General features: G+C 42.1%; 1 protein-coding gene across 4 annotated transcripts in view; it reads left to right on the top strand.

Annotated features, from left to right (window-relative positions):
* Window positions 1-20,946, top strand: part of LOC140191373 (cysteine/serine-rich nuclear protein 2-like) — a 103,035-nt gene extending 82,089 nt beyond the window's left edge. For 3 of the 4 annotated variants that reach the window (XM_072248732.1, XM_072248733.1, XM_072248730.1), the window contains 2 exons: window positions 7,866-8,162; window positions 12,471-20,946. In XM_072248732.1, the coding sequence (XP_072104833.1) occupies window positions 7,866-8,162; window positions 12,471-13,454 (1,281 nt within the window). In that variant the 3' untranslated portion in view covers window positions 13,455-20,946. The remainder of the gene's footprint in view (window positions 1-7,865; window positions 8,163-12,470) is intronic. The other variant, XM_072248734.1, reaches the window with a different exon arrangement.
* The last annotated feature ends 665 nt before the right edge of the window (window positions 20,947-21,611 follow it).

Raw genomic sequence — 21,611 nt, 5'->3', positions numbered from 1 at the left:
AGAGACTTAAGATTCATTATAAGGATGAATGGTTACCCTTGCAAAACTCAAGGTTACTTTGGCAGATCCTTTTGATGTCTGACCAAAGTGAAACCTTGGCACCATCCATTGTGAATATTTGATGCTCAAACTGGTTTTAAATTGAATGCATGCAAGTGCTTTTAAATTTCCACCAACACCCAAGCCTTCCTATTTGCAGAAAGCTGAGCTCAAGTGGGATGAATAGTCCCAGCTGTTTGATCTTTCCGGTGTTGCTACATGTACTGAACAAAATGTTACAAGGATGTCACAGATGGACATAGTGATGATCACCTGGGTTGAGAGCCAAGGAAATGGGCCTCAGATGAAGAGTGCTATTATTCTGCTTTGCAAAACGTCAGCTATTTTGCTCACATCAGAAAAACATAAGCGTTGATGCACAGACAGAGGCAAAATGCTACTAGTTGAAAAATGAGGCATTGGAACATGCAGCAGGCTTGACAGTTCAAGTAGGGCTGAAGTTAGTCTTTGTGATCAGATCAGTTAGGTGGGGGTGGAATTGCTTCTTCGAAAGGATTTTCCACTTAAACTGGGATGTGCGGACCTTCTGCCAATGTAGTATTTTTGTAGTGCAGTCACTGTTAAGATGCAGAAGACAGCGTACTGCAAGCCCTCAGTTTATCTGGCTTGATAAACTGCTTCAGTAATGTTGATTGGAATATAAAAATTGTCTCAAGGACTCTAATTTCCAAAAAAAAGTTCCAATGGAAATTTTGTACCCACGTTGAGAGTTGGTGATGGAGTCCGTTGCTTTACCTCTATGAAGAGTGCAACAGCGGCATTTTATTACAACGCCCTGCCAACAAGGTGGTACTCCCCTTGGCACTGCATTGCAGGGTTAGCTTTAGTTTTTGTTTTCAAGTTTCTGGAATGGAACTTGAATCCATGATCTGACTGATTTTAAGATGCTTTCCACTGATTCACAGGACAAGGGGAAGGATATACTGGATAAGTGTGTAGAACTCTTCTATTTGTGGAAGGTGTGTGTTGCTATGACTTCCCCCTTATGTTTAGCCCCCTGCTCTACTTTATACCAATTATTGTATGGTTAAATATAGCTCTATTTCCACATTTAAGTTTGCTGACGACACCACTGTTGGCCGAATCAAATATGATGATGTATCAGTATCAGACATCCCACCTCTCCTGGAACTTCCGGGAGTTTCCCGCATATTAATAGTGGCTCCCTGATGCCCGCAAATTATATACAATGTCCCGGAAATTGATTTTTTTTTTTGAGAGCGAGCATGAGAGAACGCGCAAGAGAGAGCGAGCGCAAGAGCAAGAAAGCAAGCGCGAGTGAGAGCGACCGCGCGAGAGAGAGAGCGAGAGCAAGAGCGAGAAAGCAAGAGCGAGCGCGATTGAGAGCGAGAGAGTTCCAAAAAAATGTCAGAGTAGCAGAGTGTTCCAAAAAAAGAAAATATAAAACGTACGTCACCCCAGACTACCCTAAAGTGTACCCCTGCCTAATAGGGCTCAAAATAATGACAGGGTTGCTCGCTGCACTATTTGCAACAGTGACTTTTCTATTGCCCATGGTGGGTTAAAATGTAAAAGACATGTTGAGGTGAGTTTAACAGGTGTCATTCGTTCATTAGCATAGCTAACGTTATTTAAACTAGCTGGCTAGCTGCTAAGGAGCTACTCTATTGCAGACATCCCACCTCTCCCGGGAGTCTCCCGCAAATTGATGGTGCTACCTCCCTGAAATGAGTTTTTGCAGGGTGGAGTGTCTGCAGTATATTTAGGAGGGAGGTTGAAAATCTGGTTGAATGGTGCCGCAACAGCAACCTCACTCAATGTCAGCAAAGCCACAGAGCTGATTATTGATTACCAGAGGGAGATATTGGAGCCAGTCCTCCTCATAGGATCAGAGGTGGAGAGGATTAGTAACTTAAAATTCCATAATGTTATCATATCAGAGGATCTGTCCTAGGACCAGCACGCAAGTGACATTACAAAGAAGGCACAACAGTGCCTCTACTTAGAAGTTTGCGCAAATTCAGATTGTCATCAAATACTTTGACAAATTTCTATAGATACACTGAAGAGTATCTGAGCTGATATGCAAATGCCAATATCCAAGAATGAAAAAACTTACAAAAAGTCTTGTTCATCGGAGGCAAAGCCCTCCCTAACATTGAGCACATCTACAAGGATCACTCTCACAGGAAAGCAGCATCTGTCATCAAGAACCTTCACCATCCAGACCATGCTCTCTTCTCACTGCTGCTGTCAGGCAGGAGATACAGGAGCCAAAGGTCCAACACCACAAGGTTTAAAGGTCACCACAGCCTTCAAACCCGCCTTCTGGCAACACTTGCTGTTGTGTGCTGCCAGCAGCTTCTTTCAGACTATTTGATAGGTGTACAGTTTTAAGTGATGGGAGCTGTATTCAATCCTAGTCAGTGGAGGAAAGTGTGAATAGATATTGCTTGGAACCTGACACCTTGTCCCCTTTTCTAATTCCATGGTTCATTTCACCAGTAAAGTATAAATGATTTTAGGACACTGAGTACTGTGATTATAGCCAGGCTACAAGCTAGGAATTGAGTATTAAGCAGTAGGCTATTTGAAGAGTTTTCATTGAGAACTTGGCAAGTCTGCAGCCAGTCATTGCCCCACCTTTGCCTGTAATTGTTAGACTTGACTGTTCCTTTCAATAGAGTTGCTATGTGTACGGAACAAAGTGTTACAATTGCATGCAGGAGATGGAACATGGTGGTGATCACCTGGGTTGATTACTTTGATAATTGGAGGAGCAGGGTGTCTTAACACATTGTCACTTTACGGTGGCATAGTTTGCACACTGCCTTATTGGTGCGTGCTTATTGTGCCTTTTTTGAAATAGCTGCTTAAATGAGAAGCTCTTCATCGGGCAGTGCAATCTTGTGTCTGACAGGATTACTGGGAGTTTTTGAATGTTTGCAGAGCCTTTGGAGGAGGGTTGATGCTTTTGTCTATTCATAGTTTGCCACCAGGGATGAGTGGCTCAGTTCTAGTAATTTCTCTCCATTCCCACAAGAGGAGAAAGCTAAGGGAAGCAACCTCCGGGTTCTCTTTAGAGTAGTAGTCATGAGAATCTTTTCGTGTAAATCCGAGGGATAAGGGAATGGGTTCCTTGGTTTAACATCTTGTAGAAAAGGGATGGGTAAGATCCAAGATAAAACTGGGAGCAGCATGCTGGGATGATTGAAAAGGAAGACAGCTAGCTTTAAATGAGAAGTGACATAAGAAATGGGAGTAGGCCTAGGCCATACTATCCCGCAAATCTGCCCCACCATGAAGATCATGGCTGATCTGATCTAGGCCTCGGCACTACTTGCCTTGACGGTCTGAAGGTCCAAAAACTGTCTGTCTCAGCTTGCATAAATTCAGTGACTCAGTCTCCACAGTTCTCTGAAGGAGAGAATTGCAACTATTCACAGCCCTCCATATGAAGAATTCCTCATCTGTCTTAAATGGATGACCCCTTATTGTGCCTCCCTAGGGAAACATCTTCTCAGTATCCACCCTGTAAAAAAATCCTGTGTGTTTCAATAAGATCACTTAATTCCTTTAAATTCCAGTGATCATAGACCCAAGCTGTTCATTGTTCCTCATAGGACACCCCCTTCACTCGAGAAAACAGTGATGTACCTGAAGGAGGAATAAGAGTGGCAGTTCAGTTTGAGCAAGTGCTGTAGTTGGTTTATGGGGGATATTGTTTGATGTGAAATGCCACTGTTCTTCCACTTAGAAAGAGCAACTGTATTGATTAAAAAGCACGTGAAAGGAGCTCAAAGTTGCTTTTAGTATCCTAAATTCAGCTTTCTTCCTTAGTTAATCTTCTAGCACTTGAATGTGGAGTGTGACTAGCATTTGGACATTAGTGTGTACATTTCAGTCCACTACTGCAGCCTTGATTTGTGGAGCTCAGATCTTCAGCGCATCTGTGTGTGTTTTTATAATTTAAAAAATCTTGCATTTTTGTAGGTGTCCTTGTATAGGTGACATGCAAGGAAATCTATAACTGAAATAGATTTTCATTTATGGGTGTGGAGCAAAATGATTCTGGTTATAAAATCATAAGTAAATAGCTTTCAATAAGATTCCACAAATGCACATCAAAGCTCCCAAGGGCTATGTGTGTTGTAGAAACAAGTGCAAAATGTACCCAGTTGCATCAGAAACCAGTATCTTCTATGCAGACATATGTTATGCCTTTGGCATTTGTATTTTTTCCCCAATTACAGGTGTCCCCCGCTTTACGAACGTTGGCTTTACGCCACTTCGCTTTTACGAAAGACCTACATTAGTGCCTGTTTTCAGTAATCTAAAGAAATCCAAAGAGGATTTTCACTTTTACGAAAAAAGGCGCCCACTTTAAACTTGTGTTTATCCCGAGAAAGGCTACCATGACTGTGAAGCCTTGCACGGGCAGGTGTACGTGCGCATGTGTGTATGTGCTAATTTTTTTTCTACAAATCGGTTTTGGCTAAATCTTCGTGATTCTGGCAAGTGAAACTACGCCGTACATACATTATTTCTACTTTATATAGACTATTATATCATTCCTGCTTTTATTACTATTTGATAGTGTTATTTTAGGTTTTATGTGCTATTTGGTATGATTTGGTAGGTTATTTTTTGGGTCTGGGAACATTCAAAAAATTTTTGCTTCTTTGCTTTACGCCATTTCAGCTTACGAAAGGTTTCATTGGACCACTCTACTTTCGGATAGCGGGGGAAACCTGTACCATGTCATCAATTTTATTTTTCTTTCTGGAAATCATGATAGAATTCCTATAGTTTCACAGCCCACTTGCTGTAACGCCTTGTTATTGTTGTCTCGAAGGATACTCAAGCCAGTCTTGAATCACCAGAATCCTGAGAAATGGATCAGTTCTTGTTACTATGGGTTTCATTATGAATGTTTTTGATAAATTTTGTAAACCAAAAATGCCTATCAAAGCATGCCCAGGTTCCACTTTGTTTTTTTAAATGCGCAGTCTGGTATCAAGTGTGTTCTTGGGGTAAATCCCAAGGACATTTAGTTGCTAAAGTAAGTGGGATAGGTCACTGATGAAGCTACATTTGGAATGTGTGTAATTTGGGACATGCTGGCTTCAAGCATGTCCCAAGCAGAACATTGGGCCTGAGCCAGAAAACAGCAGCCTATTTGCCTGGTACCCCTTCCACCATCCTAAATTTTGGTTCCCTCCACCGCTGGTGCAAAGTTCCTACAGTGTGTACCATGCCAGTGATGCTACAATACTGAAGAACAAATGGAAGCCCAAAATTAAGTTGTGAATATAGGAGATGTCCTGTTTTATTGAAGGAATAAACCTCAATAAGTTGGCAGTGAATGGGGGAAGGTGATACGTTGGGCCAAGGGACAGTGGCTCATGATGCTGGTCTGTGGAATGAGCCTTAAATGAAGCATCTGGAATTGGGTAGTTTTAAAGTAAGCAAGAGGAGAGGTCCCAATTTTTTAAAAATTCTTAAATTAACCAACAGGTTCACACCCCTCCCCTGCCCTGGCCCTATCTGCAGTGGAAACGGGACCTATTCAGTTGGGACTGTGTGAGTTTAACTGCCTTTATTTAAAAAAAACTGTAACTGCTCAATTCATGATCTGAGTGATGATGGAAGAGATAATTATAGATCAGCAGGCTGTGAGAAATGGTTTGCACTGTCACTATGGTCTCTCCATGATGAAGACCCAAACAAATGGAATAAACAGTAAAGGTTTCTATTATACTCAGCACAAGCTCTTGCTACTTGCACCTAATTCACTGTAGACTGCCAATTCACTATTGACCAGAAGTTTGTGCATGTCAATTCAGTACAACTGGGCATGGACTGCCCTCCATTTCCTTGTAACGTTGCTTCAAGGTGGATGCTCCCTTTTTGCTTACTAACATAATTTTTGTCACAAATCCCTCCACCCCACCCCCCAGCCTCACAAGTAAGACTGCAAACAGTCCATGCTCCCAGCATTGCAATATTTTAACTGGCCTTGAGAAGCCCATCTCGGGTGACTGAGCTTGATGGTTGCTACAGTACGAATTGCTTGTTGAAACTGGGCCGTCCACTAAAACGGGATAATCTTTAGTCGAAGGTTGCAGCATTGCATCATTGTTTGAGTAATTCTTTTTCTATTGGTTTTCTTCCTGCAGACCGAGGCCCTGATTAGTGATCAGGCTGACGATGGCAAAACAGTGACAACTTTACCAGCCTAACAAAGTTCATACGAATTTTCGCAACACACATCAAAGAAGAGCTAGTAAGAGATTTGAGAGGGGGAGGGGGAGATCCAAAATGAGGGGGAGGGATGGAGCCAAGAGCTGGACAGTTGATTAGCAAAAGGGATATGAGTCTTTCAGTTAGTCACACATCTCTTACTAGCTCTTCTTTCAGTTAGTCCTGACGAAGGGTCTCGGCCTGAAACGTCGACTGTACCTCTTCCTAGAGATGCTGCCTGGCCTGCTGCGTTCACCAGCAACTTTTATGTGTGTTGCTTGAATTTCCAGCATCTGCAGAATTCCTGTTGTTTGTCACACGAATTTTCACTGGATTTATCTTTAAAATGGTTCAGAATTCTATGCGGATTATCAATAAACTACTTTTATGACCTTTGTGTCCTTTTTTCCTTTGAGTTTTTAAAAAATAAGTATTTTGTAATAAACACTGTAACCTCGCCTTGCATTCCTGCTTTCTACACTAAACAAAGGAAATCTTGGGGGCTGTTGTGTGAGGAGGAGGTAATTGCAGGCTTTGAATGATTTGCACAGGTACCTCCCAGAGCAGCGTGGGCATCCCTGGAGCACTAAGTGATGTTGATTAATCCTCCTCCTGCCTTCCCCTTCCCCATATCAAGTGATGATACAAAAATGGTGGATGGACAGCATGGTGCGTGGAGATTACTCTGCAGCCACTGTTGTTTTTTTTTGTCCTTGTATCAAGGACAAGATCTGTCCAGCAGCCCATACCAAATGATGTCAAAACAGTCTCCTTGAAAATGGTTCTGTAATTGGGAGGAACGTTCAAATCTGGGTCCTGTGATTGAGAACACAGTACTGAAATACCATGGTTGCTTTGGGCGCCTACAGTAGATTGACCATAATAACATCCATCATAAATTCACTATGCAACCCACAGGTGGGGGGGGGGGGGAACCCTCCAGGATTATTCTGGACTCTCCAGAAATAAAGATTTGTCTTCAGAACAACCCAGAGGGAAAAGCTTAGCCATATATGTTTAAAACAAATTAAAACCTTTCTCATAAAATCAGTCAGAAATGTTCTCCATGTTGGTTAATGAGTCTGACTTTTTAATTGTGAAGGCATGACAGAGCAGGTGTGTTAAGCAACCAAACAGTGTGTGGGTAGGGCAATTACAGGCGAAGGTTGTGTGACAAAGCCTCCTAGGATGTTGTCAGCCACAGTTGGCAGAAAAAGTTGACGTGCGAGGCATGGTGAAATGATGCTATGTGGTGCCATACTGAAGAGTCGAAAACCAGGGTTCAGGATTGGAAGACCACCCATTTAAGACTATGGTGAGAAACTTCTTCACTCAAAAGGTTATGAACCTCTGATTTACTCCCACTCAAAGGGGCATAGGGGCTCATTTATTAAGTACATTCGAGGCTGAAACTGATGGATCCTTTGGACAGGAAATTGGGAGATTGTGTGTAGCCAACTAGAGGGTCACCTGTGATCTCAGTAAATGGCACAGCAGAATCGGGCTATCTGGCTGGCTCACAACTTAAGGTTCTTGCATAGGACTTGGTATTTGCACTGCAGATACCCAGACTTAAACCACTCTAATCTTCTCCCCAACAGCTGACCAAGAATGGTACGGTTGAGTCGGAGGAGGCCAATGTGCTCACCATTGATGACGTTTCCGATGATGACATTGATGTGGACAGTATTGAGGTAGATGACTATTTCTTTTTACAACCACTACCCACAAAAAGGCGAAGAGCTTTGTTACGTGCATCGGGCGTCAACAGGATTGACACGGAGGAAAAGCACGAGCTACGGGCCATTCGCTCATCCAGGGAGGAATGCGGGTGTGACTGTAGGTTTTACTGTGATCCCGAGGTGTGTCCCTGTAGCAAAGCAGGAATCAAATGCCAGGTAAGGTCAAAGTTTCTGGCCAAAAGGAATGACTTTTATGCAACTTCAGGAAAGCAAGTTGGCTTTTTTGTGCAAGCATTTTTTTGTGATTTTCTTTTAAACATACTTGATACTATGGGAGTGAATTATAAATTCCAAGCAAATACATTGCAGCTTTAAAATAAAACCTGAATTGGGTAGGTGGGATAGTGTTGGTTGATGCATGTTGTTTAACACCCATGTTCACCTTACCACCAGAAGGATAAAAATCCCTTTGGTTGTACTAATGCTTGTAGTCTTTCCTTGTATTGTGTTTCTGCCATGGAACTAGGCTTCTCTGGAGTTAAGAACATAAAACCAAAGCAGGGCAAAGCCTGCAAGACTGATTCATGACTTGATACGATCTGGCTGATCCTCAACGTTGTCCACTTCCCTGCTGGATTGCTTAATTCTAGGTGTCCAATCAGTCCCACCTTGCATGTGCTCAGTGGCAAACATACACGGGGGGAGAGAATTCCAAAGATTTCTGAAAGGGATTTCTCCTCTCAAAGCTAAATGGACAGCCACTTATCATAATGTAGTCACTGGTTCCAGACATTCTCGCCAGAGGGAAATGTGACATCACTAATTCTGGCCTCCTTTGCAGCAATTCTAATTTTGAATTCTCTCCTCTTCAGGAGATCTCGAGAGGCCACAAGTGTCCATTGCAGCCAGTGGAAACCTGACTATCAAGAAAAGATGAAGATTAACTTTATTTGTCACATGTACATCGAAACATATAGTGAAATGCGTCGTTTTGCATCAACAACCAACACAGTCCGAATATGCGCTGGGGGCTGCACACAAGTGTCACCATGCTTCTGGAGCCAACATAGCATGCACACAACTTACTAACCCTAACCCGTATGTCTATGGAATGTGGGAGGAAACCGAAGCTGTCAGAGGAAACCCACATAGTCGGGGAGAATGTACAAGCTCCTCTCGGATGGTGGTGGGAATTGAACTCAGATTGCTGCTGCTGTAAAGTGTTAGGCTATCTACTACTCTGGCTTTGACACTTGCTGCCAGTGAATAATTTGGCCTTTACATAGTTCATGTCATTGACCCCCTGTCAACCCAGAATAAGTGTGTCATAAGGCTTGATTGGCATGCTGAGTGAGCCGATGCCTTTGCCTCAGTTGATGGCTATGCTGGTTCATGAGATGCTGGAAGTAAACATGCAAGTGCAGAGAGAGAGTTAAGGAGGCCAGTAGTGCATTCACTTTTATTGCAAGAGGGAATGGGTCCAGAGAAGTAAGGAAGTTTGCTGAGGTTGCACAGGACTTTAAGACCACACTGCAGTCTGTGTATCTGAAGGAAGGACATAATTGCCTTGGAGTCAGAGCAGTGTAAATGCACTGGATTGGTCCCTCGGATGGAGGATTGCTCGAGGAGAAAGTGAGTAAGATTGGCCTAAACTCATTGGAGTTTAGACGAATGAGAGATGATCTCATGGGAGGGTCTTAAACCAGTAGGCAGACTACAAAGATGAGGGGTGGTTAGGACTGAGATGAAGAACAACTTCACAGTTGGCATTCTGTTCCCATGTCATTTATCAGCGTAACCCTCTGTTCCTTCTCCTTCATATGCTTGTTAAATTCACTTCAATCACTCTGCAGCACGTTCACATTGTCACCAGTCTTTAAATAGTTTCCATGATGAGCTATGTTCTTTTTGTATCTTTTCTTAAAATTGTCCATTGTTTTTAAAAAAAAAACTCAACTAGGTCGCCTCTCAACCTACTTTTGTTCATGGAAGGGGATTCACACAGATTGCTGCTTGCATCCATCGCTGTAGCGTATTTTGTTTAATAAAGCATCCCCAGCTATCCTGTTATTCTCAAGTCTTTGACGTGAGATATTTAACTCACTCCCCCCCCCGCCCCGGCGCACATTCTCTCCCCCCCCCCCCGCCCCGGCGCGCGTTCTCTTCCTCCCCCCCTCGGCGCGCGTTCTCTCCCCCCCCCGCGCGCCCTCTCTCTCCCTGTGCATCCTCCCCTCCCCTCTCCCTCTACCCCCTCCCCTCCTCCCCCTCCTACCCTCCTCTCTCCCCCCTCCCCCCTCCCCCCGGCCTGCCTGTGTGCGCTCAAGGATACTTTTTGTTCTGGGTAGATACGAGATAAATGAGTTGTAGGTTGCTAGAGGGTCAGAGGTTAGCTTGATTCATCATTCATCATGTTATAATAAGTCAGTGAACATGTTTGCTGATTAAATGTTAGAACTAGTTATAGCAACCATGTAGGTGTTGTAGATCTAGGTAGTGTCACTAATTGTGGATGAAAGTGGGTGAGATGGGAGAAAGTGCTCACCCTAACTTAATCTTCATGCAAGACTTGCTTTCAAAGCAGGACCTTGGGCATAAACCTATCCGGCTCTTCATGATGGTACCATTATTCTTTTTTGAAGAGCAAGCCATGCCAAAAGGTCTCGGCTGAGAAGTGGCAGATAGAGTTCCAGTATGAGAAAGTGTGAAATTATATACTTTGGAAGGTCGAATTTAAAGACAGAATACATGGTTAATGGCAGGATTCTTAGCAGTGTGGAGGAACAGAGAGATCTTGAGGCCCACATTCATAGATCTCTCAAAGTTGCCGTAGAAGTTGATAGGATGGTTAACAAGATGCATGGTGTATTGACCTTCGTTGGTCAGGGAACTGAGTTCAAGAGCTCTGTCTGAGGTAATCTTGCAACTCGAAACTGGTTAGATCACACTTGGAGTATAGTGTTCATTTCTGGTTGCCTCATTGTAGGAAGGATGGGGAAGCTTTAGAAAGGGTGCAGAGGAGATGTTTTCCATCCAGGATGCCACTTGTATTAGAAAACATCTTATGAGGAAAGGTTGAGCAATAAAGGAGGATAAGAAGTTACTTGATAGAGGTGTATAAGATAAGAGGGGGCAACAATAAAGCCAGACATCTTTATACCCATGGTGGAAATAGCTAATACGAGGGGAGATTAATTTTAAGGTGCTTGGAAAGAAGAATAAAGGAGGTGTCAGAGGTGGCTGTTTTTTTTCACACGAAGTGTTGATAGAGGCAGATACGTTAGTGACATTTAAGAAACCCTTAGCTAGGCATATGGATTAAAGAGAAGTGGAAGGCTCTGAGGGAGGAAAGGATTAGATTGATCTTAGGGTAAATTAAAAGATCAGCACAACAATGTGGGTTGTAATACTGTAAGGTTTTGTTCATAATTGGCTGAAGAGATTGTCCCCAAACAATGGATTGTGCTTTCTGCAGGTTGGAGGCAGGTAGAGCAGTGCCTGTGGTAGCCTATACATGGGCACCTGGAATTAGCCTTGACCTTCCAGTTGTGACACTGATTGAAATAACTGCTTAGAAATGATAGAGTTTGAGGGGACCCAGAGTAACATCCAAGCTTCTTATGCCAGTAAGAGAGACTTCCTGCTTGGAGGGTGTCATCCTCGATTAAGTATCTGGACCCAATTGTAACCGCCAGAATTTGGTGGTTGGAAGAGGTAGGGAATGGATTGCTCAATATCTCTCGGTTTAATTTTGTTTCTCAGCAACATCTGAGCTGACTTGTCTCAGTGATGGTCAATGTTGCTGGTAATGTTTCAATGTTAAGTAAATGCCCCTGAATATAAGCTCACCGAGTTCCATGGAGATTGAGGGGCCTGTATTTCTCTAGCACCTTTCAGGATGTCCCAAATCACTTCATGACTGATGAATTTCTTTTTAATTCTGATTGCAGTTGTAGGAAAAATGGCAGCCCATCATGAGTACAAAGCTAGTTCCCACAAACAGGAAGGCAGTAATAGCCAAGTAGTGTCTGTTATGTTGACTTCCAGGTCATCCTTGTCTTTTTGGAATAGTGCTGTGCAATTTTTTTTCTTTCTTTCCCCTCAGGAATGACAGGGTTTTGTTTGAAGGGCAGCGCCTCAGATGGTATGGTATGGCCACTTTCTCAGCACTGCATTGGATATTTCAGCCTGAATACCATGTAAGATTTGAACCCACAATCTACAGGCTCAGACGAGGGTGCTGCCAACTGAGATCCAGCTGACTCAAATGAGTGATGCAGAGGACTGAGCTGCCCCCCACCTTGAAGGGTTAATTAGTAAGGGCATCAATGGTTATGGGCAATAGGCAGGAGAATGGGGCTGAGAGGAAAAATAAATCAGCCATGATCGAATGGTGGCGCAGACTCAATAGGCTGAATGGCCTAATTATACGCCCACTGTATGTCATGTGTGGTGTGATGTTGCCAATCTTTAATGAATTGCATTTGTTCTTCTGACCTATACTAACACCACTCTCTTGTCCTTAAGGTGGACAGGATGTCTTTTCCCTGTGGCTGCTCCAAAGATGGCTGCGCCAACACAGCTGGCCGGATAGAGTTTAACCCCATCCGCGTCCGGACTCATTACTTGCACACCATCATGAAGCTGGAACTGGAGAACAAGCAGCAGGACTTGCAACAGCAGCAGCTGTCACTGACCGTCTCCCATTCCCCCAGTGACAGCCACATGGAAACGCAGGACTATCAGGAATTTGCTGCTGAAAATTACGACTTGGAGAATGAGACTGCTGTGATGCACTTACAGTCTGCTGAGGAGATGGACAGGAAAAAGGAAGAAGAGGCTGACTTAACCAGTTCTAGTGTAACCATGGATACCACTGTAGAAAGCCTAGAAGTATGTATATTAGGAGATGCAGTAGCTAGTGCCAGTGAAACATGCCAAGGCCTAGCAACACCAGTTGTGATCCAAGCAGAAGTGACTCCTGTTTCTCCTGTGTTGTGCTTTTCTGACAGTGCTGTTCAGGATAACTCAAAGCCTGAGGAACAGACATATTTAAGAAACTCCACAGTGTTGTATTATCAAATAGACCCAAGCTGTGCTGTAGATGTGAACTGCAGCGATAGAGAGGCTGAATATGTGCAAGCACCTGTAGAATCAAGGTACCCAAAGGAAGCCACTGTAGAAAATTTGGTTGCTGCTGCCAGTAGCTCCTTGGCATCTTGTGTGCCTGTCACAGAGCACTTTTCTCTAAACACAGGGACCTCCAATTGCCATAACATCCAATATCCCTCAATAGAAGACTGCACTGTGTTAATAAATGGCAGTAGCAATGTTCACACAGAAAATACTAAGCAGCAGCCCCAATTACATTCAAACTTTCAAGATGGCCATCTCAGGGCTTCTGAGGGGGAGCTTTGTGCATCTGAGCCAACTGTGCAAGGCATGTTTTGCCAGTCTGTAGGTCTGAAAACCCCAGGGGAAACCCCAGCACTGAACCCAGTAATTCTGTAATCAGTTTCTGTAGCCAGTTTGCAAATTTGCCTGTAGCTTTTTGCTGATTTAAATGTTTATTTATTTAGGTTTTTTTCCAGTAAAACACAAAAAAAAATAAAGAAAAACTGGAAGATTGAAGTTAGGGTTTTTTAAAAGAAAAGGCAGAGGATTTATTAAATCTAGATTCCAACAGAGACTCTCCTCTTTCTGATTACCCGTAAAAATGGAGGTAGAAGATGAATGTAGACTGCAGCAGCCTGGTTTTGAGATTTTGGATTAGAGTGGGTAACATTTGGTCCCTTTATTTTTTTAAAGAAAAGTTTCTTTATCCCCTTGATCGCACACACACACATTTGAGTAGTGGTTTGCGCCTGTGGAGCAAATGCTTCAGATTAATTTTGCATTTAATTTCAAGCCTTTTCCAGCATCAGTAAATTATCCGGTATTCTTCTGATTGAGCCACCATTGCTCTTGGCTCCCCAGTAGATTAGTGTAATTTTGTTAGATAATTTCCCCAAAGGGAATATGTAGTCTTGAATGGAATACTAAGGCAAAAAGAGGCAGTTCAAAATATAGGGGCCAAATTGGGGGTTTCTAAAATGAGCACAGCCAAGCCCTTAATTGTAAACTGTACACTTAAAGTCCGTGCATGTTGGCTGCACCACCTTGGATTGGACAGAAGTTGGTTCTTGTACCTGTCACCTTAAATGTCACCATTCTACCCAATGGTTACTTGTTCCCCTGTTGCATGCTGATTAAGAGGCATTGACTGTGAGAAAGTATTTGGTAACCTTCTTTTGAAAGGGAGGGCTGCTGATATCAAAATTCACCTAAGTAATGCAATGTTTGAACAGTGCGTATTTGAAGGATGCCTTTATTTTGTCTGAATGCTTTTTTACATGGAGATAGTGCCCCCCCCTTTTTAATTTTATTTAAACTTTTATTTGCACAGAATCTAGAAATATGCACAGTCTAGTGCTGGATTCACACTCTTAAATCTGCTTTGTGAAACCCAAATCAGGATCTGCAAAGTACTTTAAAATGTCCTCTTGGTGAGTGGATGGTATTTATGAGAAAATTGCAATTGCTTTTTTCCTGCCATTTCTGATTCTACTAGTTAAGGGAAATGTATTTGCCAGTTTCCCTGAACAGTTCGCAACTTGTGTATACACATATATAAAAACCTAATCCACCTTTGGCATTGTGTAGCCATGGAGACTACTTTGGTTGTAGCTTGATGCTTAAACTTGTCTCTGCACAATGTGGACATTTGTAAATGTGTGCCAATGGTAGACCAGTACTGGGCTTGGCTATTCATCAACACAATGCTCTGTGTGAGAGTCTGTCCCTCAGTCTTTTCAGAATATCTTATCTCTTCATACCCTTTTAACCTAAAATTAAAACCTGCAATGATCATTTTGCAGTTTCTGTTTGGGAGGTTGATTGTGTACACAGCAATGTAATGTCATGGTGTTAGGGTGGGGAAGAGTGTTCTATTGTGTGAAAGGAGCCCATTGTTTTCCACAGTGAGGGAGAATCCAGGGTGAGCTTTGCTTGTGTCTTAGAATCCCCAGGCTGCCCTGGTGTTAGTGGAACTCTGTGAATGGTATGCTACTTGCAAGGGAAGAGAAGAAAATTGACCCCCAATCTTTCCTTTTCTTGAAGAAAATATCACATCAGCTGACCTTGCATGTTGCGTGTGTTAGTTATGATACGTCTTTACAAGTAACAACTCCATGATAGCTGTAGCATTCTTAACTTGCACGGTAGCTGTTTGGTATAATGCTCTCTCTCTGTTCTCTGTCTTTTGCACCAGAAATTTCTTAAACCCGCACCATTCCCTTCCAAAATCAATACTCTTATTGAAGAGGAGATGAGTGACTAAACAGGTAATGTCTCAACAATGTAACCCGATTCCCTCCATGTTGAGAGGCCGAGCTTCATGCTGTGCAAGAGCAGCCTTCTATAGTCCAGCAAGTCAGTGCTTGGAGGGAAGAGGTTTGGGATGCTGTGAATTTGCTGCTTTGCGGGTCTTGGGAGGTGATCTTTTTGAGGATGAAACAGCTGGATGTCTCTGGTGCCTTTTCATTTCTTGCTTGCAAACCTGCTTTTGTTGTTTAGTTTGTATTACATATCGAGACTTTAAATACCACAAGATCTCTCAACTTCACCTGTAGTTAAGGCAACTGAATGTAGCTTTTCCTGTATTTATCGGGGTTCAATTTCATTAGTTGCATATACACACATTTGTTTTCTTAGTTAAGAAATTTCATGACATATGCTGATGATGTTAAATCTGATACTGATTTAGTTTTTTGACAAGTGTTGCTCATCCCCAATTACTTTTGAGAAGGTGGGGTTGAATTGCCTTGAGCTGTTGCAGTCCTGAAGACTCAAGTGTGGAGAGGAAGTTGTAGGATTTAGACCCAGAAATTAAGGGTTCGTGACATAATTCCAAGTCAGGATAGTGTGCAACCTTGAAGGGAACCTGCAGGTGGTAGCATTTCCTTGCACCTACTGCTCTCGTTCTAGGCAGGAGAGGAGAGGAGAGGAAGTGGAAGTCTTTGCAAGTTGCCAGTAACTTGCAACCAGGCCACACTGCATTGTTAGATCAAGTTCAGACACCAGCTGAAGTGATTATTTACTTATCGTCTTGTTGCTTTGAGTGTCTGTCTTTCATTGAGGAAAATTGTGTGTGTGTGTGTGTGTGTGTGTAGCTGTGTTTCATAATATTCATGTAATATTGGCAAGTGGGAAGAAGGGATTAGTTTTATTTCAACCAGAAGGGTGAGTGAGTAACACTAAGTCAAGCATACTCTCCTTTTACACATGTGCCTCAGTGCCCAGATGCCTGTTTTCCAGATACAAGATTGTTTAATGTAATTTCCTGTAAACAAGTGTAAGGAGAACAAAATAATTGTTACTCCAGATCTGATGCAGCACCAAAAAAGAAACACAGGGCAAAGAATACAATAATAAAAAAAACCACCATAAATATAAATACACAAGTATGTGATCTCCACCTGGTTGCTGTGAATTAGAAACAGTGATCCCAGCCCTGATTTCCAGGCAATCTGCAATACTTTTCCCTCACCTTAACTCTCACTGTGGCTTTCCATCTGCCAACTTTTCACTTATCAGTTCCTGGATTTAAATAGAGCTCCTGTTCTACAGAGCATTGCCAGTGGTTTTTGGAAGTCTGCCTCTACCCAGGATGGCATGGAGGAAAGTTGCTCTATCTGGCCCTGACCCTGTGGGAAGGAAATATATTGAAATTTGGATCTAGTTTTGCTAGGGAAGTCCTGATGAACCTGGTCTTAATGCAGATAGGCTGGTGGGAGAAGTCCTCATACCAGCCCCAAACAAGGACAATTTGGTGGGGATGGTCTTTATATATCTTATTCTAACTAACAACAATTTGGTGAGGACAGTCCTTGTGTACCTGCTGGTAATTCAGGATGGAATAGAGGTGCTCAATCGACATTTACCTTCAAATGACATCTTTGTATCAGGATAACCATCAATCCTTGAATTGTCATGGATGTTTATGATGCCCTGACCCTGAGAATTATTTATATTTTTTCCATCCTGGTCACATTACAAATCTAAATTTTAAAATCCAGTCCAGTAGTGAAGCCTGTAAAATGCAACTTGGATGTATCCTCTTGTACTGCTGTCAATGTGTAACAGCTTGATTTAGTCATTCAGGTCATTGCATTGAAAGCACACTGCAAGGAGCAAGATGGTAATCTGAAACTATGAAAGGTTGTGCTCAAATCTAGTTGCATCTTGCATCCGAAAGGCACCATTTAAAAAAATTAATGTATACTTTGTTTTTTTTTTGGTTTTCTGGTCATTCGATTTGTCCACTGAAAGTGATGAAGTATCCACTTCTGTCTGAATGTGTGGCTGTCAGTCTGTGTTCGCTTTTCATCTTACTATCTCAGAATGGTACTTATTCTAAGCCACTGGGCTTATCACAGAGAAAAGAAAGAATCTAGATTGTCCATACCTGTTCTACATTAATTTTACACAGCTATTCAAAAATTTTACTTTCTTTAAATCACAGTATGCTGTTTCAAGTTCTGCTCTCATCTCTTTTAAATAGATCTAGTTCCATTTAATAAAAAATGAACTTCCTCTCCTCTCTGACCTCTGCTCAGATTGCTCTTTGGGCCCTTAAGGACTGTATGAACAGTCTGACATACTCTGCATTCTTTCCTTGTGCCTAATCACTGCTGTTACACAGGGTCACAGTTGGACCTCTGCCACTGCACAGTTCCACATGCCATCAGCCTCCCTGCTTAGCTGTGAAGCTGCAGTGTGCTCGCACTGAGTCCAACCTTCACAAAAAGCCAAATGCTCTTGAGTTCAGCACCGTTACAGTGTGGCAGTAAGGGTCTGGAGAAGGCTTAGCATGCAGCTCTGACCATGACCCTGCAAGAGGTCAAGGGCTGTATGCAATGTTACTTTGATTAAATTTAATCCAATTCCAGCTGTGCAGCATGAAGCTGCACTCCTAATGAGCACACTTCGAAGGGCTGAATCTGTTGATTCAAGAATTGCATAGTAGGCTGGGTTTACTGGCTGCCACCCCAACTGGCTGTCAATCTTTGTTTTTGAAATTACTGACTCTTTCATACAATTCTCAAATCTGGCATCTGCCTCAACTAATATTCAACTGAAACTGAATTGTTTGTTTGAAATAACTGGGGCTGTCAACCACCTGTGTGGAGTTAAAGCTACCATTGACTTTATACACCTTTTTTTTTGGGAAAGCACTTTGGTTAAAGCCACGTGGGGAGTTTATTTAAATATATTTGAGTCTTATGAATAAAAATGTAATTTTTTTGTTTAAACACTACATATTGACCGGCTACTAGTACTGATTGGTTTATTTATAAGGAATTATTTGAAAAAGTTGAGTGCATGAGAAATCCTGTTTTAAACAGAGTGTGTATATAATACTGGGATCAATTTTATTTTTAAAGAAGTATGAATATATGATTGTGATTGAAGTTGAACAGATGCCATGTTTGCGAGGGTTAGAGTGTAAAAGGAGTGCAGCTAAATGTGGCTCACAGTTTGCTCAGTCAGAATAAGAATGGATTCCTCACTGCCTGCATTACATTGAGGGAACAAGACAGATGGATGAAAAATTACCCTGACTGGCCAAACTCATTTGAAGGCAATAAGTTTGGCCACTGTGAAAATGGAACATTATCACATTAGACACAGTTGTTCTGTGGCTGAAATTAAACAGTGTTGTAAAGACACTGTCAGAGCAATTCCTGCATTTAACTCTCCTAAGTTTGGAAGTGCTTGATACTAATATATAGTGCTCAAAAAGGAAAATGATCTTCACTGGGAATTCACTAAGATGCAAGAACAGGCGTAATGGATGCTGCTTATTCAAAGTAAGGCCAGCATTTAATGCCTATGTTAAGTACTGTTGAAACAAGAGTGTCTTGCCACTGCAGAGGGCAGTTAAGAGTTGAACCATATTGCTCTAGGTCTGGAGTCACAAAGATCAGACTAAGTAATGATGGCAGATTTTCTTCTGGAAGGATATTAGTAAACCAAATAGAGTTATTGCCATTTTAAGCAAGTGGTGTAAGTTTTTGGAGCCGGGGGAAAGGGAGAAGGAACGTTGATAATTTTTTGAATCCATAGTTGTCACTGTTGCACTTTGTTAGTGGCCTTATGACCAGTTTGTTGCAAATCTATCTGTAGATACTGTACATAGAACAGAATATTTCTCACTGCTGCCTCCTTGAGGAGGAAATTAATCTTACAAACAGTGGTGAAAATAATTGAGGCAAATTATTTGGCCTGGAGGTCAAGGAGATGACCAAAACAAATCAAATCATTAGATCCCTGCTTCAACAGTGCACTACTATGGGAAAAGCCAACTGTTTAGAGTGCACTATGACTTGGAACATGAGGGGAGTAACTGATCCTGAACTGTTGTAAAGCAGTCTTGCAGGTCAACTCCCCCAGTTTTAATAGGCGGTGAGGCAGGAGGAAAGCAAGAGTCTGTAGAGGATTTTCAATTTTTATTTAATGGGTGTGTGAAGGAAGTGTCATCACTTGTAACATGGTGTTCCTGCCACCACTGGAACTTTATACAGTTAATGCAAGCACTGTGCTGTTAGGGCAGCAAAAACAGAGCTACTCTGTAATATAGCTGCACAGAAGATTGGACCATGTTTGGATTACTACCCAGTATTCAAATGCTCTGCATTAGAAGCTACTGCAAAGCAAGTGTACAAGTTGCTGACAGTTTTTATGTAGCATCCTTCTGCATTGTACCAGTTGCTTACATATAGATAAGAAAATGCACTAACATGCAAATTACACACCATATTTTATAGTAAATCTGCAGGGCCAAGAGGTGAAATTGCCTCTCCTTTTAAAAAGTTGCTGAACTATTGTACTGTTGGAGAAAATAAACTGAAATTAAGCCTGTAATTTAATACAGGATGGGCATTCTCAGTGCTTTTAAAGTGACCAAGAACTGAAGTATTTATGTGAACAAATGCAAACTGGTTTAGGTCTAAGTTGCTTCGCGTTGATTTGTTCTATGTTGGTTGTAATCCTACTTGTTTCTCTTCTCTGCCCTACCCCTTAACGGTAAACGAGTTACATTTTGCCCCCAAGCCATAAATAGGCATGAAAGCGCACAAACATCCCTGCACCACTTCTATTGCAATGCATCTGTTATGTCGCAAAGTTGTAGTCTTGACGCAAATTGCTACATTGTCGAGCGGCTGGCAAACATGGCAAAATGTTTTCTTTTCAATAAAGGTCTTTTGAACCAATTTTGCAAAGTGGACTTTGTGCCCCGAGTGGTTTGTGTAGTGTGATAATGGTACATTTGTGGACCTGGATTAAATGAGACGCAAAGCAAAAGAAATTATTTGGCACTTCCCATATGGTCTCTACTCAATTCTGCGAGCAATAGTTTTCTTCTACTACAGTTCGTATCTTCTGTTTCAGCACTGGAAGGTTGTGGATTCAAGTCCCACTCCAGAGGCTTGAACACCAACTCTGGACCAGCATTTCCAGTACAGTGCTGTAGGATTAGAGTGACAATGCTAAGGAGTGCTGAAACACCAAGGAAATACTGGGAGAATTGTGCTGGCAGAAGGCAGTGCTAAGATGGGTTGGGCTTTTGGAAGGTCATTACCAATGCAGCATCACAATTTTAGTGCTATTTTTTTCCCTATAACTAAAGAAGCTGCCAGCCTTCTCAGGTGGATGTAAAAGATTGCACAGCACTCTTAAAGAGCAGGGATGATCTCCCTACTCTCCTTTATACTTTATTGTCGCCAAACAATTGGTACTGCCCAATATTAATTCTACAACCAACAACAGGGAGCAGAATATCAAACATTAATTCATTGCTGATTATGGGAACTTTGTGTTTACAATTTGTCTCCTTCACTTAGTGGATGAATGTGTGAAAACCCCAAAATAGTTTGCTCTGAAGGAGATAAACCTTAGCATGGGAGGTGGTGGTGTGTGTGTGTTGGGGGTGGGGGGGGGGAGGAGAAGACAGTAAGGCGGCTATTCATGGTATCAACAAATTGAAAAGAATGAGAGATTGCCACAGGCTTGGAACTGTAACATAAAGGAGAACAAAGGGCATGGATTTGGTTACTTTCCACAAGGTTGTGCCTTATCAGTAAACATTTATTTGGAGGGTGATCATTTTATTGGACCATTGAGGGAGTACAACATCTTGCCTGGCACAATGTCCTATACTCTCACATTTGGCTAATAATTACAATTTCTGTTAAAGCAAACTGCTGAACACCTTGTTTATAAAGATCTTATTCCTTTAACTTTAGATAGTATATCTCTTCTCTCTGTTTAGTTGCAGATAACTGCTGCTACTAGTTGATCAGGTTAAAAGGCTGCATACCAACATGAGGTATTGTAAAGTTGCCAGTCAACATTCAAAGGAAAAGTTGTACTCCTTGATGTTTAAAAATGCAGTGTTGGACTTCCTCTAATTATGTCCCAAATGCCAACAGTCCCTTCAAACAGTGGTCTGTGTAATCCTCATTTAAATCTGCTACAGATCTGCCATTGAAAGGTGGGATGTGTTGACAATAAGCACAAAGCAATTAATTTTGTCATCTGGATCTTATACTCAAATGGAACTCTTTT

The sequence above is a fragment of the Mobula birostris genome, chromosome X (genome assembly GCF_030028105.1).
Source record: "Mobula birostris isolate sMobBir1 chromosome X, sMobBir1.hap1, whole genome shotgun sequence".
Taxonomy (NCBI): Eukaryota; Metazoa; Chordata; class Chondrichthyes; order Myliobatiformes; family Myliobatidae; genus Mobula; species Mobula birostris.
The sequence above is the reverse complement of the archived record's forward strand: the minus strand, read 5'-3'. Positions and strand labels throughout refer to the sequence as shown.